The sequence below is a fragment of the Melanerpes formicivorus genome, unplaced genomic scaffold (genome assembly GCF_026170545.1).
Source record: "Melanerpes formicivorus ecotype bairdi unplaced genomic scaffold, bMelFor1.0.p_v2 SCAF_65, whole genome shotgun sequence".
Classification (NCBI taxonomy): domain Eukaryota; kingdom Metazoa; phylum Chordata; class Aves; order Piciformes; family Picidae; genus Melanerpes; species Melanerpes formicivorus.
In genome coordinates, this window is record NW_027142417.1 from 3,019,222 (window position 1) to 3,034,436 (window position 15,215).

The following is a 15,215-nucleotide window of genomic DNA, read 5'->3' on the forward strand; positions in this document are numbered from 1 at the left end:
GGGTGTGCTGAAAGGCCGAGCCGGCAGAAGTTTAGAAGGCTGCCAGCGCATTCGCTCCCCGCACTGAAAAAGGGCAGGGAAATAAACGCCGTGCCTGAGCCTGGGGCGAGCAGTGGCACTGAGCCTGTTCCGGCGGAGCCGCTGAAGAGTTCCGCAACTCATTTCTTGCCTTACAGGGCGCACTGCTAGCGCGCTTCCACCTGACCCCCTTCTGGGGAGAGGGATGAGGTTAGGGCAGTAGGGATGTGGGAGTCGAGTGGCAGCCCGTGGCTGTGGGAACAGAGCTCTTGATCTTCAGACTCCTGAAGACAAACCCTCCTTTTCTCCCACGGTTTGTGAAGGAGGAGAGGTTTGTGCTCTTGCTTTTGCAGGGCGCTGCCGGGTGGGGAGCAGGCAGCCTGATTCAGCAGCTGTGCTGCATGCTCCCAGGATTCTGCAAAGCTGCTTCGAGCTTAAAAAAAACTCTAATGAAAAAATTGAAATGCCTCCCCGCCTCCCCCCCCGTGTTTGTTGTTTAAGAGGTGAAGGCTGGTACAGCAGGATGAGTTAGTGCAGAGGAACAGAGGTGTCAAATCCTGAGAGGCATGCGTTTGTTCTTCTCTAGAGAGAGAGAAGGAGAGAAAGCAGCTGGTTATGACCCTGCTTGCAGGAGGGGTGGGGAGCTAATTACTTGAAGGGAAGAGAGAATAAACACAGCTTCTTTGATGGAGCCATTAACTCGCTGCTCCCTGCAGCCAGCTGGAAATGTCTCTTTTACCTCACCAGGGTTTGGATGAGCCCTTGGCTGTTGGAAGGAACTGGTGCACCTATGTGGGCATTGTGCTTCCCACTCTAACAAGGACGCTGAGGAGCTGGAGCAGGTCCAGAGAAGGGCAACCAAGCCGGGGAAGGGGCTGGAGAACAGGGCTGGGGAAGAGCAACTGAGGGAGCTGGGGGTGTTCAGCCTCCAGGAGGCTGAGGGGAGACCTCATTGTTCTCTACAGCTCCTGGAAAGGAGGCTGCAGGGAGGTGGGGGTTGGTGTTGGTCTCTTCTCCCAGGGAACAAGTGGCAGGACAAGAGGAGGTGGCTTCAAGTTGCACCAAGGGAGGTTTAGGTTGGGTATGAGGAAAATTTTCTTCATGGAAAGGGTTGTCAAGGCCTGGCCCAGGCTGCCCAGGGCAGTGGTGGAGTCCCCATCCCTGGGGGTGGGGTTCAAAGCCCTGGAGATGTGGTGCTGAGGGACAAGTGGTGGCAGGGGTGACCTGGTAGTGCTGGGTTAAAGGTTGGATCTGAAAGGTCTCTTCCACCCTAAAACGTTCCAGGATCCTGTAAGTCTATGGCTCCTCCAGCTCCATGCTGCTGGTATCATAACCAAGGTGGCATTTTAGGATTTAGAAGTGATGTAACAGTCAAATCAGGTAAGGCACCCCCTGCACCCCCATTTCCCTCCTCCTCCACCTACTGAAGTTCTCCAGCCCCGGACAGCTCCTCACCCCGCCCGGGGCTCTCCCAGTCCCGGCGAGCGGAGTCCCTGGCGAAACGGCCCCAGAGCTCGGGCGCCCGGTTCCGCCGGGGGCAGAAGCCCGTCCCCGGGAGGGCAGCAGCGCAACCCCCGCCTCTCTCCTCCCCCTTCCCTCCTTCCGTGCGCCGGAGCCCGGGCGGCGCTGCCGGGAGCCCCCCGGCAATCATTGGCTTCGGGCGCGGCGCTGCCGGGAGGGCGGCAGCTCGGCTCCAGCCGCGGCTCCGCCGGTAACCAAGGCGCTGCCAGGCACAGGCGCAAACAGCCGCACTCGGAGCGGGCTCGGGGCCGCCTTTGCAGCCTTTCCCCTTCCTCCCTGCACCATGCTCCGCTGCCGGCGCAGCCCGCCCGCTGCTCCCTGACTGGGGCACAGAGCCTGCTGCTGCCCCGGCACCCGCCCACCGACCCTCGCTTACCCGAGTTAGCTCCATCCCGGGGACTTCGGGCAGCGTCTTCCCCCCGCCCGCTCCCCGCTGTGGCAGCCCTTGGGCGGCGGGGGAGTGAGCTGCGAGCAGCTCGGAGGGGACTGCAGCCGCCGCGGGGGAAGAGGAGCTGCAGCCGCCGCCTCCGGAGCTCTTCATGGCGGCTCACCAGCAAACCAGGATCCAAGCCTACCTGGAGAAGAACAAGATCGGGCCCCTCTTCGAGGTAAGCTGCCGGGGGCTTCGCCGCCGCGGGGGCCTGATGCCCCCGGTGACGGCGGCTCAGGTGAGCGCAGGGACGGGGACGAGTTTGAGCCTGGGGATGGCACCGCCGGCACCCCCTTGTCCTCCCGCACCGCACCTGTGCCCTCTCTCGCCGCCCTCTTCCATGCCCCCCAGGTGCCGGAGCTCCGCGCAGCCCTTCCCGGCGGTCCCGTCGGACCGGGGACTCGCTGCCCTCTGCTTCTTCAACCCCGGCGTGTCGTGGAGCAGGTGGAACAGTTGCCCCTGCGCCCTCCCACCCGCTCCCTGGATACTCCTCGCGGTGGTGGGACGGCGGCTGGGGATCGGCACCCTTTCGGTGCGCTGTGAGGGGGCGGTGGGCTGCCCAAACCCCTCGACTTGTCCTCAGGGCAGGTGCAGGGAGGAGCCGACATCCCGACGGTGCCCTTCCGTGAGCGGCAGCGAGGAGAGGGAGAGGATGGATGGGTGGGTGGATGGATGCCCCCGCCGGGAAATCCGCCCGCCCCCTGGACCCGGCACTCCCGAGGAAATCTGTCCTGTGCAAAGTCCCTGTCGATGGTATCTTGCGAGGTTCTCATCCGCAGTCACACACTCGGGAGCTCGGCTTTGCTGCGGGCTTGCCTTGCTCTCACGGAGCGCAGGGCTGGCTCGGATGGGCAGCAGCACAGATGTGCATCTTTCACTCTTTCTGTGCAGAAGCTGCGAGTTCTCAGAATTCGGGAGTGTGCTGGAGCAATCGTGATTATTGCCACTTGCTCATCCTGTTTCTCAGGCAGTTTTTGCATCTAAATGCACATACATTAACTCCGGCAGCCGGATCCCCAGACGCAGCTCCCTTTTCTCAGCGTTTAACTCGTTCTCCATCAGTGAAACCTCTTCTGCTCTGCTGGGGAGGATGTCTTCTCTCCAGTGCACGTTTAGGGCTAGAATTTGCCAGCCCTCCTAAGAAAGGTTTGAATTTTGTTGCTAGTCCTCCTAAGAAAGGTTTGAATTCGGTTAGTGTTGGCTGAGGGCTGGGGGTAGCACGGGCTGAGGCGGGCTCAGTGTCAGAGGCGGTGAATGCTTTCCTTCAGCACTGCCTGAACCCCCCTTGACGGAGCGTGGCAGGGTGCTGGGGAGCAGCAGGTGATGTTTCTAGGTCTGGAACTCGCAGAAACCTCTGAGCCGTTCTGTTTGTGAATAAGCAGCTGCTCAATGAACACCGTTGCTAGGGCTGTGCAGGGAGAGGGTTTGGGGATCTTTCAATGGGAGCCGTGAGCCCTGGGGCTGTGGAGGAGTTAAGCCCTTGGCAGCTGTCATTTTCTTCTCCATTTTCTTAACTCCTTGTTTTACACATTAAAATGCAAGCTGCTCGGCTTGCCTGCCGTGACTCACTGCGTTTTAACCTAGTTTCTTGGTAGTGTAAGATGCTCCTCTCTGTTGTAGGATGCTTCAGAGCTCAGTAGTGGAGGAAGAAGTGGAGAAGTTGTGTTGGTTGCAGCCTGTCATAGATCATTGCATATTCCACTGATCTCTAGAAGAAGGGAATTTCATCAGGGCAGGAGGAAGCTGTGGAAGGCTCTTTGCATAACCTTGCAGGCTGTCCACAGGTTGTCAGTGCTCTCCTGTGTACCAGGAGGAGATCCTGGGTGTGAAATCCACCCAGACCTGAATAGGCAGGAGTGGATCTGTGGCAAGAGGGTTGTGTAGCTGTTTCATTTAACTCTGTAACATTGGGAGGAAGAGGATGGGGATTCTTCTCTCTGCCACGTTCTGGTTAGCCATTCAAAATCCAAAGGATGAGGTGGAGAGAGGACATGCAGGCTTTCTGGGATGAAGGCAGGGATGGTGATGCATAACCAGGTCCTAGCACATATAAGGAAGGATCGGCCATCAGGAGGACCTGATCCCATGGATCTTGGACAGTCTGACAGGCACAGCTGGCTGGGGCAGAGGGTGGGTTCCTGCTGCTGAAGCACAGTTCCCTGCAGCACAAGCTGTTAGTGGCTGGTTGGTCATCCTGTTCCAGTTGCCCTGGTAGTGTCTCTTTCCTCCCTTCTGTCCTGTCCTTGCCTGGTACAGTCTTTAGGGCTTTTTGTGCCTCATTAGCCAGCACTATCTACTTGAGAACATCTGCTCCTTTGGCCTTCAGCTGGGTCTGCTCACCTTCAGCACAAGCTGCACATGCAGGTGACCTCAGGTTTACTCCTTTGCTGAGGTTTGGTGTGGTTTGACACTGGAGTTGTCTTCCCAGCTGGTGTAAAGGAGAGGTGTTGAAGAGACGTTGCTGCCACGTGAGCTGCAGGCCGGCTGTGGGTCCCCCCTTGGTTAAAAAGTGGTTTCCATCCCTAAAGGAAGGTAGGAGTAACCTTCTGGAGAAAGAATTAATGAGCTGGGGCTGACTCAGCAGGCATCAGGCTCCTCCTGACTACCACCAGTGCCTCCTGAGGGGTAGTAGGAAGTCCTCTCCCCTCAGCTGTGGATGGCAACACACAGGTTCACTCCATTCCAAACAGTTTTACTAGTTAGGTTCTTATTTATGGCTTGGAGGTGGGAAGGGAGGTGGGTGGGAATTAGTGTGTGCCTCTGAGACTGTGTCAGTTTTGGGACTTAAGACAGATTGCAAACCAACTTGGATGCTTCAGCCTCATTTCCCCCTGGAATGCATGTCCTCAGATCAGGGGGTTCTCAGACCTGCTACTTCTCTGCCTTGCCCTCTCCCTGCTGCCTAGGGGGTCTGCAGGTAAAATCCCTCTGAAGCTACAGGTCAGCTGCAGCATGCCCCGGGCTGTGCCGGTGTGCAGGGCTGTGCCGGTGTGCAGAGCTGACAGTGAGGTCTTCAGTTAACCCCTGAGCTTCTGCCAGCTCCCCTGAAGGGCTTGCCCTGGTGTGTAGGGTTTGTGTGCTGTGGTTGTCCTTTTTCTTTCACTTGTGAGAGCTTAGGCATCTCTGTAAGAGATCTGAGGCCTCTCCTTAGGTTTGAGGAATGCCCTCTGGAGATGCCTCCCTGGCATTCTGCTGCTAACAGCAGCAGAGCACTACCTGGGCTTTTTATTTCCTTTTCTAGGTTGTTTCTTTTGCTCTACTGAACCTGGAGTGCAACAAGAATTCCCAATCTGATTTCTTTCTGTGATGAAGCTTCACTGTTGTGGGTTTTCTCCCTCCCCCCCCCCCCCCCCCCCCCCCCCAGTCTTTCTCAAATGTGAACAGGAGGTGTGTGCCTAAAAAAGGCTGGGACAGAGTATTCGGAGTGGGCACCCACTCAGTGCTGCCTGAGTGAAGTGCTGACCCACTTTGTGCTTGCAGCATCCAGTCCTGGCTCTGCTGATAACCCCAGGCAGGGATCCTGCAGGCTTGGTGTGGCTGCAGCTCCTCAGCAGCCAGCTGTGCTCTCATCTGGGCAGCCTGGCAGTGAGCTGCTGTGCAGGGGGAGCTGGATCAGCACTCCTGAGAACAGGCTGCAGTACATCTCCACACTGAGTCTTTGGGGATATTCTTATGTGTAGAGCCACAGCAGGAAAGCATCTGGGAGGTACCTCCTGGCTGTGCAAACCAGGAGGCTGGGAGCTCTTGGAGCTATAAAGAGCCAAGTGGACAAAGCAGTCCCCTGGCTGCCTAAGAATCTTTCTCAGAGCAATGTGGGTTTAAGACCGTGAGTTTGGTTTGAGCACATAAAGGTTCTGTGCATGTTCAGAGAGTTACAGAACTGCTGTGGCTGGAGAAGCCCTCTGAGGCCACTGAGTCCATCCAGCAACCCAGCACCAGCAGGGCTCTGGGGGTGTTGCACAGGGAGGGGCAGGCAGAGTTGTTCTCTTTGGTTTTGCTGCCTGCTTCAGTCGGACTTTGTGGTAGCCTCGATGTGCACTGAAGCAAAAGACCTGCTTAAGGGGAGGGAAAGTCAAAAGTGGTGCAGGGATGTCCTTTGCTTTTTGGGGAAGAGCTGCCTTGGTAAGGTTGGCTTTAAGGGAAAGCAAGTGAAAACCCTGACATGAAACTCCAGGCAGACCCTGGGCTGTGGACAAAGCTCCATCAGCAGGGGCTTTGTGCTTTTGGCTTGGACTGGGGGACTGGCAGGCTGCAGGAGCTGTCAGAAGCCTCCCTGTAACGAGGCCCTGGTAATCCTCCTCTCCTGTGGAATCTGGGTTTGGAAGAGGTTGGCCCTGAATGAGCAAGATGACATCTTTGGGTCTTGCCACCTGGCAGGTTCATCTGTCAGCAGTTCTGCTGTGTGTGCTCCTCTGGGAAGTGTCTGCAGGCAGCTGAAGGCTGGGACCTTTCAGCTGTGTTGGAGCCTTTTTAATTGACTCTTTCCTGCTCTCATAGCTTGTGCTGCTCCAGGGTGGGGGTTTAGGACTCAAAAGGGCAGGCTAAGAGGCTCAGTTGCTGCAGGTCCTGGTTATGTTCATTGCTGGCTGCCCATCCCTGCCATCCTCGTCCCAGGGCTGGTGGTTGTTTCACTCTGCCCTTAGCAGAGGAAAGGGAAGAACAAGAAGTCTGCGAAGAAGTGGAGAGTGCTCAGTTGGTTTGGCTTGCTGGGTCACCAGCTGGGCTGATGGGGAGCATGGCACTGACTTGGGAGACACAATGTGGGTGCCAAGGGGTGAGGGGTAGGAGAGGAGCACAGGAAGCTGCTCCATAAGGGTGGAAGTGATCTTCAGATCATCCCAGGCGTTCCAGCTGCTGTACACCAGGAGCTTGTGTGTTTCAGTCAGCTCCCTGGGGACCTTGGCTTTTAAAGGGGCAGCTCCCCAAAGGTGAGGAGAGCGTCCTGGAGGCCACAGTCCCTGCTGGGAAGGAACAGGAGAGGGAACTGAATCGTTAGGAGGAAGTGTACCATGTGAATAGAGTGACCTGGAGGGGAGAATGGGTAGGATGTGGAAGGGGATGGGGTGACAAAGATCAGTGCCTCACTGCCTGCACTGCTCTCTTTCTCTCCTTTGGCTTCCTTCTGTAACCTCAGTCAGATGGTTACCTGGGAGCTGTGCTGCTCTGCTTTGCAGAGAGGTTCTAGTGCTTGTGGCTGCTGAGAGGAGGACTGAAGGGTGACAAGCACAGGGCAAACACCAGAAGATGTCACTTCTCATCACCTAAAGAGCTCTGCGTGTTTTGCACATTTGAGTGTCTGACTCATCCTCCTGCTACTTGAGCTTGGCAGTGCTGCTGGGACATAGCTCTGCCAGGGAGTTAAAGGTGTCCTTAGCACTACCACTGACACTGCTGTGCCACAAGCTCCTGCAGCAGGCTGGCATCACACTCCAGTTTGGCAGGCTGACACCCCCCCACACCCCCCACTCTCCCCAGCTCTCTCAGCCTGTCCCCACTGCAGAGGGCTTTCCTCCTGGGGCCATTGTTGTGGCCTCCTCTGGACCTGGCCCCTGTCTCCTGCACTGAGGATGCCAGAGCTGGGCCCAGCACTGGGTTTTGGCACATCCTTTTGCATGGTGTGAAGCCTCCAGAAAACCCAGAAGGTGTTGGAGAGCTCCTGCTGCATGTGCCCAGCTGCAGGGGAACTGCAGCAGAGGTAGGGCAGTGCCCAGTGTGGCACAGGGAAGCTGTTTGGAGGTGAAGGCTGGCTGGAGACTCACCTGTGTGGAGCAAAGGAGGGATACACAGAGAGGACTACATGTCTCAAGTAACAGATTTCAGCTCCATTTCCTCTCCTGTGAAGGAGAATACCTGCAAGAAATAGCTAGCAGGGGAGGGAAGGGAGCAAAGGTAAACATGCAATGGGAGAGCAGATTCAGTGGTGACAGGAGAACAGGCTGGGAAAGTGAAGATGGCCAAAGGAAAGAGCCTCTTGATGGTTGACTGAAGAAAAAGCCAAACAGTAAGGAGAGGAAATCAAACACACAGGAGTTAGGGTACTGAGTGCCTGGCAGTGCCATCAGCCCATGGCCTGGTGCCATCCATTGCCCCAGATGGGCTTCTCTCCTGCCCTGCCTCCGTGGTGTCTTCATTCCACAGAGCAGTGTCCGTGGGTTGTCCTTCCTTCATCCTTGTGCCTGGCATGCTGCAGAGATGGCTTTAACCTTGGGCTCAGCTATGTCACTTAGCTAATGTGTAACTCGGAGTGGAGTGTCCAGCTTATGTAAGCTGATATTTATTTAGCTGTCCCCATTATCTCAGACCTACTTTAGTTGTGGCCATGATATGATAAGTGTCAGCCTTGAGCCTGTGCAAGCGCTGCTCTTGTCCTCCCAGGGGCCAAATAGCAGTGACCAACATTTCCTTGCATTTCAGAGGCTTTCCCTCAGCTCATATTGCCACAGTTCTCAGTTTCCAGCTGCTCTTGGACTCCAGCATGAGGGAGGTTGTTCCTGCTGCTCGCTGGGGTGAGGATTCTGTGAGGACTCAGGCATGCCAATCACTTCTGAATGGAAGAAATAATGAGGAATGGAAGAGTAAAGAGGAACTGATGATGAAGGTAAACTCTGGAGGTGCTGCAGCTCTCATCCAGCAGCCTCACACCTGAGTCTTCATTGGCATTCATCTCGTTCTCAGCTGCAAGTGCTGGGTTTATACTGAGAGGTGCAAAAGACCTGGCAGTAGGATGGGCTGGTGGCAGCAGCTGCAGCCATGAATCATTGAACACAGAGGGCTGAGCAAGAGGCTTCACCCTAGACCCTGACATTGGGATAAAGAGGCTTCAGCTGATCAGAGGAAGCTCAGCTCTAGGCTGCTGAGGCTGCTGTTGGGAGAGGCAGTGATGCACAGAGTGCTGCTTCATGGCTGGAAGTTCAGGAAGTCAGAGCAGGTTGTGCCAGCCCTCCTGAGCCCCTGCCTGTGAGCATTGCCCTCCATGGAAGCCCTGAACCCCCCTCAGAGAACCTCTGCTTTCCCCTTCTCTTGGCTGAACTGTGCAGTGCTGCTCCTTTGGGGCAGAACTTGCCCTGGCTGATGGAGCAGGTGGGAACTGAGGAAGATTCTGGGTTACACTCCAGGGAAGCTTTACAGTGACTCTGCTCCATCCCCAGCCCCCCTCGTCTGATCAGCCCCTGCTGAGTGCAGGTCATGATGTGAGAGGGACAATTCCACAGCCCCAGATGGGTGTGCAGAGGCAGAGGGCTGCTGGGAGCAGTGCAAGCTGCTCCAGAAAGTCTTTGTGGTTCAGCAGGCTGGGTGAGTGGGGGCAGGCTGGGCTTACCTCAGGGCATGGCCCTGGCCTCCTCCTCTTCTGCTGAGCTGCTGGCAACCCTTGGGGGCAACCCAGGAGCAGCGACCTCCCTTTTGACAGCATTCTTGTCTGCAGTGATTGAACAGCAGAAAGGAAACCTTTCAGGGACAAAGCCCAAGAGCGGAGGTGTGGAGCTGCTTTGTGATCCCAGGAGCGGTGTAATGCGCTGGGGACAAAGATGTTTGAAGTGCCAGGAGTGAGATAAGATGGGAAAAGCCCTCAGAGGAAAGAGGAGGCTGGGGCAGGTGCTGCAGGTTAGGATATGTGTGGTGGAGTGTGACAAGCTGTCATCAGCTCAGCTTGGAGCTGTCCACCAGGCATACACTGCACGTACCCGGGCTGCTCACCTGGGAGCTCGCTGGGCTCCTCTGTGCTCTCTGTGGACCGCATCAACACTGACACTGGTGTGAGGTCTGCTGGATCTAATTGCCATCGTTTGGAGCTGATCAGAGTCTTGTTGTCTAAGCCACCTGATCCTTTGTCTGGTCAGGAGAGAGCTCTCCTGAGGGCTGCTCAGAAATGAGAGTGAGCAGCTTGCAGCCAAGGCTGTGCCCCCCTGCCACAGGCTCTGGGAGTCAGCCCTGTGATTGGTGTGTGCTTACTGTTAGCCATGACAGGGCAAGACAGAATGTCTCTTAATTAATTTAATAACCTGCTAGGTTAGACATAGCTAATTAGAGCGTTCTTGTAATTGGCCCTATGATTAATTGACTGTGAAGACTGCTTCATTTGTATGAGCCGCATGGACAGTCACAAGGCAGTGACAACCTGAGTGGCTAATGGAGGAGCTGAGCACAGCACAGCAGTGAGAGATGGTCCCTGCAGGAAGAGTTCATGCATTAGGTGCTAGCTTAGACCTGCTTGCTTCAAGGTCTCTTGCAGCCTCATCAATATGTGCACGTCTCCTGCTCTTGGAAGCATCCACAGCTCAGCTGCTGCTAGTTCCTTTTAACCCAGCAGTGAGAGCAGTGGCTGTGAAAGCCTAGGGAGAGACAGCTCCAGAGGAAGGAGAAATCACTGCCCACACTTCTGGCTTGCACAGGGCAAGGTGCAGTCCCTGCAGGAGTGTCCTGCCAGGTTTTCTGGAGCTTCCAGCAACTTTCTGCCTGCTCTGTCTCATTCTGGTCAGGGCAGGACCTAATCTGGGGCAGTACAGTGGGGAAGCAACAGCAATGGCTGTGTTCTCCTGGTGCTCCAGTCTGTAGGGATCATGGAGCTTCCTCCCACCCCTTCTCTGCAGTGCAGCTGGAGTGCACAGGGGGATAGGCACTGAGAGCTGAGCAGGATTCTGCTGAGCAGGAGTCCCACTGAGGGAGAAGGCAAAGGGAGGTAGTGTGGAAGGGGGACACAGCAGTCGAGATGTGGAGAGCAAGGAGACCCAGCCTGGCATGGCTTTCTCTTTGCTGTTATGGGGTGTGCTGTGCACAGAACATGGTATAAAAGAGGCAAAACTCTCTCTCATTTCAGCTAGGTGCAGCTGAGCTCAAGTAGAAAATGCAGAAGTTTGAGCTAGAGTCAGAGACTGCATTGGGCTGGAGGGGAGCCTCCAAGGGCAGCTTGTGCAACCCCACTGCAGGCAGCAGGGACACCTCCAGCTAGAGCAGGCTGCCCAGGGCCTCAGAAAGTCTGATCTGGAATGTCTCCAGCCTTCACCACATCCCCGGGCAGCCTGTTCCAGGGTTCCACCACCCTCACTGTGCAGAACTTCCTCCTGGTGTCCAACCTCACTCTGCCCTGCTGCAGCTCAGAGGAAGGGCAGAAAGCAGAGCTGGCGTTTTGAGGAGACGTCGGCGTGCCTGACACTTCTGCTTGCACTCATAGCTGAAGCTCCTGTGCTGAATTTCAGATCCAGACATGGATCTGTTTGCATCATCTTGTGCTGTTCCTGCTCTGCCCTGGTGCAGAGGCAGCTTCATTCAGGCTGGCTTTCGCCTTCCCCTGGTGCAGCCTCCCCTGCCGAGCGCGCTGTGAGTCAGAGCAGAGAGAGGCTTTGTTTCTGTGCCTCGTTGTACACTTCGGCTTCTCTTATTCAATCCCTTCCCTTCTGTCATCTTGTTTTGGAACCAATTCAAACCTGTGAAGTCTATTTTGAGCCTGGTGTAGTTTGTGATTCCTGCTGTCTGCTGAGCTGTCACTCGAGCAGCAGCTGAGAGCATGGAGCGAGCTTGGGTTGCTTTCATCTGAAGGTGAAGGTGGTTCTGCTGCAGGGCGGTGCTGAGGTGAGACTCCCCCCAGCAGGCAGTGCTGACCTCTCATCTCCTCTCACCTTCACTGAAGCTCGTGTTTAGACTTAAAAGCTGAGCTGGGTGCTGACTGGGGACCTGTGCTGCTTGTGGGAAGTTTGCTCTTTCTGCTGGGTGGCTTTGGGGTTTCAGTTTTGGTTTCTCTTGCTCCTCTACCCCATGGCACAGCAACCCAACACATGCAAGTCACACATTTGATGGGTGAATGCCTTCCTGGAGCTGGTCAAGGACAGGTTGGATGAGGCCTTGGGCAACCTTGTCTAGGGGAGGATGCTCCTGTCAGTTGCAGGGGGCTGGAACTGGAGGATCTTCCAGGTCCTTTCCACCCCAAACCATTCTATGAGGTTTCCTGCTGGGGATGATGAGACTCAGAGGAAGCATCAGCTGGAGGAGCATGGCTTGGGGGTGAGCAGGTGCTGTGAGGTGCCTTGGTGGTCTGAGTGGCAGAATCTGGCAGGAGGGCAGAGGCAGTGAGGACCCCTTCTGGGATCTCTGACAGGAGGCTGTGGAAGGAGATAACTCTCCTGCTCGTGGGTGTGGGTTTGCACAGAGCAGGTGTCTGAAGCTGTGCTGACTGTGCTGTTGGTGCTGGCTGGGTGGAAGTGTCCAGTGCAGAGGCCAGGACCCAGCTGTGCTGAGCTGGAGACCACATTCAGATCTTGCTTGGAGCAGCTTGGGAAGCAAATCTCTAAGAGCTTCTTCCCTCCCCTTTTAGAACAGAATACTCAAACCAAAGAGCTCTGCCTTCCACAATCAGCAGGCTTCGTGCTCTGGGCCACCTTGCTGTTGGCTTCAGTTGTGCTTGCTTGGAAGGACCTCTCTGGAAGTGCTTGAGGCAGCTCAGCTTGAGGCTCAGGACAGGAAGAAGTTTGGTGTTTTGCACTGCATCTTACTGCCTCTTTGTGAGGGTTCCAGCAATGGCTTTTCTTTTCAGCTTTAGGCGTCCAGGATTGGCACAGCCCCTCTGTTGCTCCAGATAAAGGAGCCTCTCTCTCCCCACTCCTTCAAACTTTCCTGGTTCACAGCACACAAGTGATTGTGCTGGGGGTCAGCACAGATCTCTCCCTCAGCCAGGTCATCCTCAGTGTTAGCAGAGGCTTACAGAGTGGTGCTGCTGACCAGGGGCTGATTTCCCCTCCCCTCAGAGCTGCTCTTGTTCCTTGTGTGCTGGATGCAATTATATCCTTCAGTAAGGTACAGAATCCCACAATCAATCTTGTCAGGTTAATTAAAGAGCACTTCCTCCTGTCAGTGGTGGCAGCAGTCAGGCTCTGGCACACAGGCACTGGCACGCAGGCACTGCACCACCTCTCAGCACCCTGTTCCTGGGTGGATTTTGCCATGTGTCCTTAGCAGATTGCCACCCAAGCTTGCCTTTAGAAATGAAGAGCATCAGAGCCTGCAGCTCTCTTCTCAGCTTCTTGTTTTATCCATCCAAGACCAAAAAAAAGTCAGGACTCAGAGAAAAGGTTCAGTCAAGAGCTGGCTGCTGCAGGCTGGCACTTCCCCTTTGGTACAGAGCCCTCTGCAGCAGGGCTCCTGCAGCTGCTGTGTCACAGCATTGCACCTTGCCACTCGTCACCAATTCTGCACTTTGGAGGAAGAAAAGGAAGCAAGCTTTGCTGTCAGGGTGTTGCCAAGCAACCAAAACATGAATTACTCCCCTTTCTGGATTTTTCTTGTGTGATGTCTGTCAGAGGCTTTCTCCCACCTTGGTGAGAGACAGTCTAGATGAAGCTCCCCTCCAGAGCTTCGCTGTTTCTAACTTTAGCAAGCAGCTGAGTCTCTCCCTGTTTGGGCTGGTTTGGGTAGGAGTGGGCAGGCAGGGGGCTGCTCGCTGTGCAATCCAGAGGGGAAGTGACTGTGGAGGCCAAGAGCCCTGCAGGGAGCACCATCCAGGGCAGAGCCAGCAGCTGTGTGAGGATGTGGCTCTGTCCAGCTGCTCTCTCCAGTTGCTAACAGGCTTCTCCTCTATTGATGCTCCTTCTGTGCAACATCCCACTAATGTTTTGTTCTGTTTTGATTTCCCAAAGGAGTTGATGACCAAGCTGATAACAGAGACCCCTGACCAGCCAATCCCATTCCTAATTGATCACCTTCAGTCCAAACAGGGGAACCGTGGGCAGCTCCAGAGGACTCTGTCTGGCTCTGCTGCCCTTTGGGCAGAGACTGAAACCCCAGGTATGTTCTGTTTGCTGGGCAGGGCTGCCTGCACTGTCACCCTCCTGCACTTCCCTCCATCCTCTCCTGGCTGGGCAGTCTGGCTGGGGCTGGGCATGCCCCATGAACCCTCTTTGCCCAGCAGACACTGAATTGAATGGGTGCTGCTGGCTGCCAGCTGCCAGCAGGGGGCAGATAAAGGTCCCTTGGTTCCCTCACTGCCCTCTTTGCCTTCCCATTTCCCTCCTGTGGTGTGGTTGTGCCTGAGGTTAGCCTCCATCCAGGTATTTTCTCTAATGAGACACATCTTTGCCCAGCCACACTCCCAACACCTCCTGAGAAGCTGCTGGTGCTACCTCATGACCTCCACGGTGAATAATTCATGACAGCAGATCTTCAGAAGCATAAAATATAACTTCTGAACTAATATTTGCTGTGACTCTGAAGCAGAAGTGTTGGCTTTGATATTCTGGCACAGGCTGCTATTAGAATGTTGGAGGCTGCACTTAAAAGCTGACTGTGAGCACTCTCAGGGAGTCCAAATGTTCACTGCCTGACAAATCAGCTTCCCGTTTCTATCGAATGGAAAGGTCTAAGCACTGCAGCACAGAAGGCAGCAAATGGAGGTGAAAAGGACTTCTCCATAACAAAAAATGGAGGTTGTGTTTCTCATGGCCAGACTCAGTGATTTCTGAGTTCTGATGGTTAGGAAGTGGCAGAGCTCTGCGAAAGGCAGAGGAGAACAAGCAGAGCGGGCTTGGGACTGCTGGGGCTTGGGTTCTGTGTTCGTGAAGTCTTTGGCCAACCCTCTCATTGCCTGGTCCTGTTCTCTCAACAGAAAACAAGGGAACAAGGAGAGATTTTAGAAGCTATGATAAGCCTTGGCAGGTGAATGCAAAGAAGCCTAAGAAGTCCAAGAGTGACCTTGCTGTGTCCAACGCTTCCCCACCCTCGCCGGAGTCCAAGTCATGTAAGGAGCTTCCCTACCTTGTTAGCTGCTGCAGAGTGCCAGCCCCGTGGCAGTTCTGTTCTGTTGCACTGGGGTGGAAGTGGAAAGCAAACTATGAGCAGCTGAAGTGGCTGGAGATACATGCTGGGGGAGTTTGAGTCTTGCTCTGTGATCACTGGAGTGATGAATGTGCAATGATCATGGAACTGTTTGCTTGGGGAATCCAGTCCAACATCAACCCAGCACCACCGTGGCCCCAGGGCCCCAGGTTTCTTGCACACCTCCAGGGATGGGCACTCCAGCACCTCCCTGGGCAGCCTGTGCCAGTGTCTCAAGTGTTGCATCAGGTCACAGCTCCTCCTTACCCCATGCTTCAGTTCACCATTCTCACCACATCCCACTCACACTCCACTGCTGTGAACATCTGCTTGGCCCTGCTCAGTCCGGGGCTGCTCATCGCTCTCTCAGGCTTTCAGTGTCCAGGAGCTGTGTGAAGCTCTGGCTGTGGCAGCAGAGAGCTGACCTGGATGCCAGTGTGGGCTGCAA

General features: G+C 55.4%; 1 protein-coding gene across 4 annotated transcripts in view; it reads left to right on the top strand.

Moving 5' to 3' along the window:
- The first annotated feature begins 1,699 nt into the window (after window positions 1-1,699).
- CUNH8orf34 (chromosome unknown C8orf34 homolog) overlaps window positions 1,700-15,215 on the top strand; it is a 46,613-nt gene continuing 33,097 nt past the window's right edge. For 2 of the 4 annotated variants that reach the window (XM_068162530.1, XM_068162533.1), the window contains exons 1-3: window positions 1,700-2,147; window positions 13,594-13,741; window positions 14,559-14,690. In XM_068162530.1, coding sequence (XP_068018631.1) covers window positions 2,079-2,147; window positions 13,594-13,741; window positions 14,559-14,690 — 349 coding nt within the window. In that variant the 5' untranslated portion in view covers window positions 1,700-2,078. Of the gene's footprint in view, window positions 2,148-8,485; window positions 8,568-11,459; window positions 11,537-13,593; window positions 13,742-14,558; window positions 14,691-15,215 lie in introns of those variants that run through there. The other 2 variants (XM_068162531.1, XM_068162532.1) reach the window with 2 other exon arrangements.